Source organism: Aythya marila, assembly GCF_965140915.1.
Source record: "Aythya marila genome assembly, chromosome: 25".
Lineage (NCBI taxonomy): Eukaryota > Metazoa > Chordata > Aves > Anseriformes > Anatidae > Aythya > Aythya marila.
The window spans coordinates 3451852-3463419 of NC_139066.1; the positions used below are offsets into that span (position 1 = coordinate 3451852).

General features: G+C 42.6%; 1 protein-coding gene across 3 annotated transcripts; it reads right to left on the bottom strand.

The window, feature by feature from the left end:
• Nucleotides 1-796: 796 nt before the first annotated feature.
• CCDC47 (coiled-coil domain containing 47) lies at nucleotides 797-11478 on the bottom strand. 3 transcript variants are annotated; one of them, XM_082778818.1, is made up of 13 exons: nucleotides 11376-11478; nucleotides 9039-9304; nucleotides 8802-8909; nucleotides 7162-7336; nucleotides 6724-6845; nucleotides 6334-6399; nucleotides 5268-5369; nucleotides 4292-4402; nucleotides 3644-3729; nucleotides 2626-2684; nucleotides 1840-1949; nucleotides 1502-1669; nucleotides 797-1183 (listed from the first exon to the last, which is right to left on the bottom strand). In XM_082778818.1, the coding sequence occupies exons 1-13, from the start codon at nucleotides 11443-11445 to the stop codon at nucleotides 1103-1105; spliced, it is 1524 nt and encodes a 507-aa protein (XP_082634944.1). In that variant the 5' UTR covers nucleotides 11446-11478; the 3' UTR covers nucleotides 797-1102. The 3 variants fall into 3 exon arrangements, with proteins under 3 accessions (XP_082634944.1, XP_082634945.1, XP_082634946.1); XM_082778819.1 differs by lacking the exon at nucleotides 11376-11478 and adding an exon at nucleotides 11144-11323; XM_082778820.1 differs by lacking the exon at nucleotides 11376-11478 and adding an exon at nucleotides 10955-11137.
• Nucleotides 11479-11568: the final 90 nt, after the last annotated feature.

Here is an 11568-nt window from a genome sequence, read left to right on the forward strand (position 1 = left end):
TGCAAGACATTGTTTCCCCACAAATCTGTAAAAAGTCTGTTACAGCAACAATATAACACCTGCGAGACAGGAAGCATTTATAAAATGCAGAGCTCTCAGTTAGCCAAGTGTTTGCACAAGGACGCTCACTTCCTTCCCCGTTATACTCAAAAACCTGAAGTGACCACTTATCAGTGGAAGAGGATACACAGCCTCTGAAGCAGTTTTACTTTCTTGGGGAAATTGGCAATAGCAGATACTTCACTGAATCTAGCTTCTTGCTGGAGTGAATTAGGCAGCAGCTGCTAAGACTAGGAGAAATGTTTATGAGGCAAATTTGTACAGTTAAAATATTCAAGGAAAAACTAGCTGAAGCTGCTAACTCACCATGCACTCAACTCCTGAAGAAACACCACGCTGACGTGACAGACTTGACATCATATTAAGCTTGCAGCACTCAAAACCACAGGTAAGAAGTAATGCTCATGTATTCCATTCCCTGGTATCTAACCCATCTACATGTTTTACACGTATGCCAATCATGCCTACAGGTAACCTAATACTGTTTCATACCCTTGTCTGTTATAAAAAAAAAAAACAAACACTTCTGTTCTACTGGACTTAAAATCCCTGAAGTATCCATACTGTGTATGGAAGGCTAAGTTTTGTGCCTTTAAAAGCTTGATGCAAATAAATGCATGGTAAATGCTTATTGTGCAGTTTTCCTCCCCTTAAATTAAGAATTTCCCCCTTCCCTCCCAAAAACTAAAACCAAAGTTTAAAACCAAAGCATTAATATGTTACCAGCACACGTGGACAGGTTTACAATCATATGTTTTTGAAGAACAAATGACAATGAGCATTCAAGAATATTGCATTTTTTTTTTAAACAGACAAGTAGCAAAAATTTATACCACCTGGAATAAAACTGCTGAGACAAAGCTCTCTACATACACCTGCAATGTTGCTGTAATACTTAAATAAGTAACACCGATGCAAGGAGCATTTCCCTTAATGGCTAGTAGTGTTCAAAAAAGTGTAGGATTATGGAGTTCAGTACGTCTTTGTACCCTGTGAATTAAAATTCTGCAGGTGGCACTGAGACAGGCGTCTCACAATGGAGTCACATAGCTTTCACTTTGATTTGCTTCATCTTCATCTGCTTCTTCTCAAGTTTCTTCTGCTCACGCCGCAAAGCAGCTTCCTGTAGGAAAGAATACAGAGAGCTAAATGAACATCAGCAATCCCTTCAAAGAACAAGCTGATCGTTTCAAAAAAGAACAAAGGCGGCAACCCCCAGTACTGTACTTGGGTTCGCATCCCTAACCACGTGAGCTGGCTCCCCACTGAGAGCCCTTACGTGTTTGGGAGAGCAAGAGAGTATACACAGGAAGCGTGTGCTGCCTTCTGGCAAAGTAAGAAATCAAAGCTGGCTGCTGCTGCTTGTATGCCTACAAGCAGCCCTGGAGATACGTCGCAGAAATTCGCCTGTAGCTTGTAACAAGATGAAAATCCATCTCACCTCCAGCCGTCGCTGTTTTTCTGGATCCTCCTCATTCATGATTCGCTCCTTCTCTGCCCGTTTTTTCTCCTCTCGACGGGACTGGGCAGCCTCCTGTCTTTGCACATGAGTCAGCTTAAGGAAGTTCTCTTCCACACGAGCCCTGTTCTTATCAGCTTTTTGTTTGCCCTTTTGAGATAAAAGCAAAGGCAGTTAATACAGATTCCCTATGAGCAGGATGGAGTATCTGTAGTAGTTATACTGGAAACGAAAGGCTCCCAGCCTTAGGATTAAGGATCAAAGGTTAACGTTTGCGATTTCATACAATATTCAGAAGGCACTAAACACAGACAACTTACTTCTCTGTTCAGACGGAACTTCTTTGCTTTGTCTATAGAGTAGATAACCATGCTCATCAGAGGCAGCAAAGACTCCATATCCTTTGGGGAAGTATTGCCTGAACCAGGCACTGAAACAGAGAGCTCCTTGTTAATTAGGTTGGCAAGATTTTCCTATTAGCTGCAACGCTCCTTCCTTATTGCTCACACCATTCAAGAAAGATATTATCATCCTCTTTGGAAATGACTTTACTAACAGACGGATTTTGCTTTGGAGATTGCACATAGATTCTTCAGTCACATTTCCTCCACATGATCCTTCTTTTTTTTTTTTTTTCATTCTGTACTAACAAAAAGTAAACAGAGTTCTGGCTCTGACATTAACTTTACTTGGAGCTATAGCTGTGAATTCTTAAGAGAACTGTGGTCTTTTTCTGGAATAGACTGCTTTTCTTCCAAAACAGGGATAACCAAGGAACTCTGTGCAAGCTCACACTGCAAACAGTGTGGCTTAAAACAAGTCATCTTCCAACTGAAACCTAATACAACCACCAGCAGAGATATGATTGTGAATTAAGACCCGCAATAGCAAGGTTCAGTTTCCTTTTATAATCACAATATGCTGCTGAGTCCTCCTTGTTATTACTGCCTTCTGCTTACAGGTTCATCAGTCAGCAATCCTGTTTACATGCACCAGTCATTCCTAATAATGTTATCTTCCATAGGTGACATAACTTGAGCATACCTTGCACAGGTAAAACACAACACCCCCCAGATACATTTACACACATACACCAGTTCTCTTACCATTAAATGTAAACAAAAGTGTCTTTTTAGTTTCGGGCAGTTTTGTAAGCTGACCCTCCCTGTAAGAAAGAAAAAAAGGGGCTGGAATCGGTGAAAAAAAATGTGGGCATACAAATAACATCATCCAAGCTGATTGTCAGAAGTCATCTGACCCCTAGATAAGCTTGTATATTTTTAAAGGCATTCACTTTTACATATACCCTGAAGTTTATACTACTACTTGAGACATAAAGCTTATATAAGCATCAGTAAGAAAGAAAAAAAAAATTCTTAAGAATTCAAGACTTGACTACTCAAAAAAAACACAGGCTCATGCAACAAAGTCAGACCTACATTCCACTGAGCCTCCAAAGCCTTGCAATTTCAGTACAAAGCTCACATGCTGCTGTTTTTTAATTATAAGAAAGCACGATCCTTTTGGAGGGCAGTTTCAAGTTTTGATACAGATCATTTTTTTATATGCCTGCAAGCATAATACACCCTTGCAAAAGCCTACATAGTAGCTCAGATGATAAGATAAAGCACCCACTACTTGGCAATTCTGAGGCAGCAGCTAAAAGCACTTCTTTTAAACACTTCAGACTTCGCTCAAACCTAGTTCTTAATTCAGATGCTACTGGAACGTATTAACGTGCTTTTTCAACCACTCTTGCAGCGTTATTTCTTGGCTCTTTAACTCTACCCTGTTGTATCCTCTTAGTGGGATTACTCACTTGTTTTTCACGAGCTGTGTACACTGTAGCAGCCAGGTGCTATCTGAGATTTGGAGTTGCCCAAACTAGAGAGTAACCAGCACTCAAAAATAAACATTAAGGCAATACAGCACCTTGATCATCTACACTGATGCAGCATTTGTAAGCGTTGGGAGCGTATTTATTCAGCTGTTTCACCTTTGCTCCCAATTTCTCTTTATGTGCATTCCAGCCAGCTCCACACTGCAAACAGGTTTGTCAGCCTTTACTTTGCATACTGTTAGAGCTGCTACTGCAAGGAGAGATCTAGCTCTATATGTACGTACTCTTGCATAAGTTTTGGACCGGAGAACTGGTCCGAGAATTGGACGGACTCGATCTTGTCAGCGTAGTGCGTGAGGAAATGTATCATCTAAAAGAGAAACAGGGGTTAGTTTCTCCTACCACCAAGAGCGACATCAGCCTACACACTCCGTATTAGTTTGCAGCTCGGCCACACATCACTCAGAAAAATTTTGTGCTCAGCTTGCCACAGTAACACCACAATTTAAACTGCTGAAATTTTTAGCTTTTGCTAGAAGGGGCCTCAATGCATGGAATTAACGCATCTAATAACTCGAGTTGCTCTCATTTGGGATTTGCTATTTCATTTAATAACAAACATCAGCATTGAGGATCTGCAGAGAGACCAACACCTTCCTTCAAGCCAGGTGCTGGAGCTAACTTTGAGGCTTTGAAAGGCAGTTCTAAGTCCTCAGATCATATGTTAGACTAACAGTTGCCACATAAAAGAAATAAAGAAGTGGCAATTACTCCCTTCTGCTAGCCCTTATATTTTTCTTGATTCTCCCAGATCTCACGAGGGCCATTTTGCTCTCTTGTGATTTTTACAGGAAACAAAGATTAGAACATTTGCACAGGCTGCAAGTACCAGGGACACCAAGGAGTATTTGTACTCATTCACTCAAGATCACCTTTGCGTCCATCATTCCCTCTGTGACCTCCCCCATCTCCGACAAGATAGCCAGCGAATCTGGAAGCCCATATTTTGCACCAGACTTAGGTTTATCGCTGCAGAACTCACTCTGTTACAAAGAGAGGAAGGGGAAAAAAAATTAAAAATAGCACAAGTATGCAAATAGCTTATCAACTGAACTGTTTCAGTACAATGGCACCCCTAAAAGTACCAGATAAGAAACAATAAAAATGCATTAACTCAGTCACTCAGTCTGGCTGGGGACAGTTCAAGCATAAAGTAAAGCATGTAATATAAATGCCTGTAGCCTTTAAGTCAGTATTTCCCCTCAATAGTGAGTACTTTAAAGAAAAAGATATAATACATCCATGCCAGCACACCTGATAAAGTTTAATATATTTTGCTTATTTTGTTTGCTAAATCAACAAAACCAACTGGCATCCTGCCAACCATGTTTGAGTGCTGTTTGAAATGTTGTGAGAGAAAAGATCTGCAAACCACTGCTCATTATCACTGGATTCTTTGCAAAATTCAGGGCTTGAATGTATGGGAAATTTTCTTTATTTCACACTAGGTAAAAACATGACTGCAAATTTTCCACATCGCTTAAGTTCGTTTTTCAATCCTTTACAAAGTCATTTGTGCAAATTAGATTAGGAGAAAATGAGACTCGCGTGTATCCCAAATGTACTACTTCAACCTCCTCCTAAGCTAACTATATATCAAAAAAAGGAGGCAGGCTGCTTTCAGTTGCCTCTTCTCTTACAGTTCTGACAGCAGCAGGATAGTGCTGCAGATTGCTGATGGCATTAAATGTCCATCTATTAGGTGAAAATATCTTTTCCCCCACAGTAATTCCAACAGGTCGGTCATGAGTGTTCAGCTGTTCCCAAGAAAATAAGCGATCTATTGATCAGAGGTTCTTACATCCCACTGGCTTTATCTTGTTATTATTCCCTTGTGAGCACACATACCAGGTCCTGCATCTCTTTCTGAAGTCGCACCAATGCTTTTCTCGTTCCGACAGCAAACACATAGGTGTCCATATCTTCATCATTCATTGTTACTTTTATTTGCTGTGGGACAGAAAGTTATTAGCATTGATCAGATTTCTACGATGCACTCCATCTTCAGACTACCAGCCAAATTGAGACCTGCATCTTCTGTGAAGAACAGTTTCTGCTGCCTCAGTGCTTATCTGACATTTTGATTCATCCTTCATTACCTCAAAGAACAAAGCCTAAGCAAGGCTGTACACAGCTGAGATAAAGGTTGTTAAATTAAAGCTTCTCAGTGTGTCTTAAAATTAAAAAGCGCCTTTCCTGGAGCACTCAATTCAGCATTCTGGTATAAGGCTACCGTGTAATGACAGTGACTCCTCAACAGAAGAGCTATAAGCCTTTGCTGTGCAGATATCTATTGATAAGATTATCTGTCCACATCTAATTTAATTATTTTAATTAATATTATAAATTCAATTATAGTCACATTGTGTATTGTGAATACATTTTCTAAGCCACCATTCTTCCAAAATATAACCTCTCTTGACATTTATGTGATTAAAGATTCCCCTCACCTCTACGAGAAAGTGGCTGGGCAAATAGTGACATTACAAGAAAGAACATGCAGGCCAGCATATGCATTAAGCAGCTCTGTTCAGTCTGACTGTATAGATAAAAGAACAATAATTAAAGATTATTCTTTATATGTTCTTTATATGTTCTTTAATAATAAAGATTAAATTTAGACTGTAAAAATACGTTTTAATCAAGATGAGGTCTTGAAGCACAACGAACTGTTCACAAAACCACTCAAATAATAAAACCCCTAGAGATAAAACATTTCCTAGTCATCAGTTTGCATTTCACACACAGAAAAGAAATATGAATGATTCTTGCAGATTATTTCAACAGATACTAAACACCAAAAAAAGATAACCAGCACTTCATGTGTGGGTTATAAATACAGCCCAAAGCAGCAGAGCAGCGCAAAAGGAATGCAACAACTTATCACAGCCAATCTAAAGGGTTGAGGACATACCACTTGGTCACAAGCTGGCCTCATCATGCGCGCAAGAACATTCAGTAGGTCTTGTCTCTTGAGAAACTAAAAACACAAGATTGTAAACACAGAACGTTGATAAATATACCTAGAATGCTGGGCTTCATAGGCAGATAGCTGTGGAACTTAAGGAAAAACACGGCAGATGTAAGTAGATGTTTTTCATTGAATAGTTTAACTTTGAAGAGCCCTTTAAAAGTCACCTACACCGCTCAAAAGCAGGTTGACTTTCTGTGTTTGATCGAGTTTTTCATAACTTGTTCCCTCAAGTTATGAGCTGAACTAACACGTGAGACTGTCCATCCCAGGTGCAGGACTTCCTGAACACTGGCAGTAGGTGAGCAGTGCTACAAACTCACTCATCCTTACCTTTAGCTGGATAAGCATTCCTTCACAGCACACCCTTCCAGAGCACCACAAGTTATATATGTGCTCATTTTCTTGATTTAGTTTCCCAGTGCTTGTGGCTTCTTTACTGGTGCCATCGTCCCCTGGAGAAAATGACAATGAAGAAGAACTGCAGTCTAGAAAGCACCAATTTATACGCCAGAGTAGCATCAGTAGGTTTATAAATCTGTTGTCCCTGGATTACTTCAGACTCACCTTGATGTTTCTGAATAATTTATACCACACCATAATCTAATTTCAACACTTAAAGACTAGCGCACTATTTATCTACCCCCAGAGCTGCCCTCAGTGCTGTCACACATACGCATAGAAAAGGTTTCCCTTCTCTAGAGCCTACAGGCAGGTCTAAAACAATCTCTACTCAAACTGAAAACGCATCCTAATCATCACAGGACTTACCAACAAGAGCAAAGTTGCTTTCTAGCAGTTCCCTGTGGGTATTGAACCACGCATGAGCCAGACGGTTGTTTTTGTTCTTCCCAATGATGTAATTCATGATGTAAGCAAGAAGACCTGTTACCATCAGGATCTCCATGTAATAACTCTCCCAGCTGTTTTGAAGGTGAGCAGGGACCTATGGAAAGTGAATGGAAATCGTTTTGTTTTTTTTTTCCCTTACCGAGTGGATTAGGTATATGCAATTTGAAAAAAATGAAGAGTACTGGAGAGTTTTCCTCCCAAATCCAACAGCAAGCGTCACAATGGCAACAGGACACAACTAAGCCTACACATAACGCATTTAGCTCTCCTGGGACACAGAAGTCCTACGGGAAACAACTGAAAACAGCATTGCCAAAATACCTGGCTACCACACACACACACAAAAAAATATCTCTTCCAAGTGAGCTGATGCTAACATTTATCCTCCAGAGTAGTCAACAGCCCAAGCATTTCAACCCAATGATTATCTGGGCTTGATGCCCTGCCCCTCACAGCATTATTCGATCATCATTTACCTTTTGCTGAAATCTAAATGTCCAGGAACATTTTCAGGATGGCACCAAGAGCCATGGACTGCGGAGGAAGCATGGAAGCCTGCCTGCCTTTCCATTTCAGAGAAGAATCAGCAGTTCTGCTTATCATCATGTCACCCTTCAGTCATAAAACAATCCAAACCTTCATTTTCACTGCCAAGGTCAGCCACCATATTTGAAAAGAGATCTTAAAGATAATAAAAGCATAGGCCTTAAGCACCTGATCATTCTGTAAAAGACCCTTCTGGGAGGCAACAAGCAGGTGAAGCAGTGTGGACAGACATCGGTTTCAAAAACCATCTGAGAAGTCAAGTGTCAGAATCACAGAGTGGTTTGGATTAGAAGGGATTTTTAAAGATGATCTAGGTTCCAACCCCACTGCCACGTGCAGGGATATCTTCCACTAGATTAGGTTGCTCCAAACCCCATCCAACCTGAACCTTTAGCCACAGACAAGCTAAAAGTACACTACATTTACCGCAAGCCTATCATCACTGTAACTTCCTCTTTGTGTTAAGAGAGCACTCAGACATTTCTGGGATGTATTTTTTTTCTCTGGATTAAATGAAGTTTATCTCTATAGCTCTGCCATCTCTCCACATTTTTCATATAGGTAACAGAACCTAAGTCATAAAATGCGTTGGCCAAACCTATGCATCAAACCATGTGTTTTAATGAAGAATTTACTCATCTATATTCCAATTGCATTTCTCAGCTTGAATCCAGCACAGACCCAAGGACAGCAGTTCTACCATCTTAAAAGACATTGACAGACCAAACATACCTGCCCTGGAAGTTTTACTTCGTGAGTTGATATCTGAAGTAACATAAAACAATGCATGAAGAATTCCAAGAGCATGGAATTGAGAGCTGATGGATCCTGCTGCTATCCTATTGTATTATTTTAGGTGTTTCTCGTCTCCGAGCTTCTTCCTATTTCTTCTCTGAATCTTGTTAATTCAAATAGCAAATTCTTTAGGACAGATTCTCTCTTTGTACAACAAAATAGTGCCATAAATAACTGATGAAGTACCAAATAATAAAAGGATCAAAATTTATACCTACGTTAACTATTGTTATGGGGTCTTTATTTTTGCTAGGAGACGCATCTGGTTTCTCTTCATAGCCTTCAAACTCCTCATCATCGTACGGCTCACTCTCAGTATCACCTTCCTAAAGGACAAAATCACACAGAGCATAAAAATCCAAAGCTGGGCAATCAAAATCCAAAAAGACAGGGTGAGAAGGTAAGGTTCAGAGACACCATTAGGAAACACACAGGGGGAGGAGATGAGGCATTACCTGTGTGTCTGTGTCATCAAAGTCTTCCTGATTCTCATCCTGACCTTCAAGCTCTACAGTGGCTTCTTCTTCATCATCTTCTGTCGTGATGATCCTCTGAGGAGACTCTGTGACTGCATCTTCACTGACATCTTCAAATTCAGCAAAGTCATTATCATCATATTCCATAATGTCATCTCCGTCCTCAAATTCATCGTACTTTGCCAAAGACAAATTCCACGGGATGAACAGGACAGCAACGAAAATATATAAATTCTTCATTTTCACTGGAAAAATAAAATAAATCCAAAATATTGCAACAAATCCTTACGTTAGGAGATACAAAGCCTGTTCCATCACACCTCCAGTTCTGCCCAACTTCCATGAACAATTTCAAAACATTATTGGAGTCAGGTCAGCACGAGAGAAAAAGTTCTGCCTCATCTTGCCATCTTCTGTATAAAGTGAACACTCTAACAAGAAAAAAACTAACTTGAATAGCAAGATAGTAGATTTTCTGCTGGTAGCAGGAGCAGCTGAGGCAGCAGCAAGTTCACATCTGGCCAAACTGTTCAGGTGACCAATTTCTAGAAACAGTGATGTCCTGCTCTAAAAATGACTCTTCAGCAGCAACTCTCAGTCAGAGTTGCCAACTCATTTCAGCACACATGGTGCCTACAGTTCTCATTAATTAGTAATTAGACACAGTCAGATCCAGGAATGCGTTACAAAAGCAGTAAATCTTATAATGTGCTTAATTCATTTACTTTAAACAGAAATGCTCTGATAGCCTCCGCTTCTTTAAAACTGATCATATTTGATCTTTCTAGATCAATTCTCACAATCAGGTCCTACAGCATCCCTCCACTATTTCTGTTCAGAGATGGCGACCTTATAACTAAAGGTCTACAAAAAAAAAAAACAACAAAAAAAACACGAAGAGGATGGATATTGCACTAGTCCTCAAAATAACAGAGTAAGCTGGCTCATGAGCCTGGAGTTCCCTCCCCAGATCTGCCAGGAACCTGCAGAGATGATCTGATACTTCACTTTTTTTTCCCCCTCGGCTCCTTATGACTTTTTTTTTAATATTGCCGCAGTCACGGTCTGTCACTCAGACTGTCCATCACCGACAACTGCAGATTACTGAGGTCCAAACCATGGTTTCAGACAGCAGTAATAATATAAAATGCATTTGTGCATTTCACAAACGTCTGGGGATGATCAGCTGCAGAAGACTTGGCAGTACTCCCTTTACTCCCTCTCACACCCAGATCTGAGTGGGAACTTCAATGTTAATGAGACCGTTCTCTTAAGAACTTGAAATAGAAGCAATTTGTTTCTAAATTCGACCAGCACTCCTCTGAGTAATGCATGCAGGGAACTCACTGCTATGAGTGACAAGGACAGCTAAAATAAACGCTTATGTTCAAGACTTCTCGTTCTAGCAAAAACCCGAACAGATCACATTCACGTGAGCATGAATCCAGACGGGAAGTACAGCAAGGCAGACCCCAGGATTTCAGCATGCTGCTTGCTGGCTTATATCACAGCTTTAGGTGAATTCAAACACGAAAACAGCATTTACATGCCACAGGATTTGCATGAAACACCTGGACAACGGAGCCACCTGCTCTACAAACCCACAAGGCTTTCACAGGATGAATTTTGAAACCCTGAGCACATCCAGTTCCAAAAAAGAAACAACAACAACAAAAAAAACCCCTACACACTCCATCCAGCCTTATACAAAATGAAACGTGTAGAAACCAACAGACCCCTGACAGCGCCCGGGGGCTGCTGGCAGGGACACGAGTCAAGGTGAGCCAGGCTAAAACTGGCTGCAGACCGTGCCTCCCCTCACCCCTATCCCCCTGCTCTGCCCCCCCATGCCCCCCTCACCCTTATCGCCTGCCCCTCAGCCCCCGGCCCCTCACCTCAGCCCCCCGGGGAGCCCGCAGCTCCCGGCCCCGCAGCCCTCAGAGCCGAGCCGCCCCTCCCGGGGGGCACCGCGGGGCCGAGGGCTGCCGGTAACGGGGTCGGGGGCAAGGAGAGGGCCGAAGCCCGGCCCCGGCAGCCCGTGGGGAGCAGCGCGGTGGCCGCGGGGCCCGGCCCGGCCGCGTTACCTGAGGCACGCGGCGCCGCCACCGCTTCGGCCCGGCCCGCACCCAGCGGCCGCAAACGGCGCACGCTGCGCACTTTACGTAGCCCGAGCGCTCAGCGGAGCCTGCGCGATTTGCGGAACCTGCGCGCTTTGCGGAGCCTACGTGTTTGGCGCAGCTCGCGTGCTCGGCGTTGCCTGCGTACTTTGCGTAGCGCGAGGGGAGCATGCTCACTGCGGGCTGCCCACACACGGACCTGAGGGGGGCAGCGGGCCCGACAGCCCCCGCCTCGAGCCGGGGACTGCAGCCAGAGCCCGAGCAAGCATCCAGAGCCCAGCCCAGCAGCCGGAGCCCGTCTCCTCCTCATACAGCCCCGCTGCTGCCGGCTCAAGCCCCACAGGTCCCCCTGTGCCCAAACCCTTCCCTCCTCCCCTCAGCGGCTTCACCTC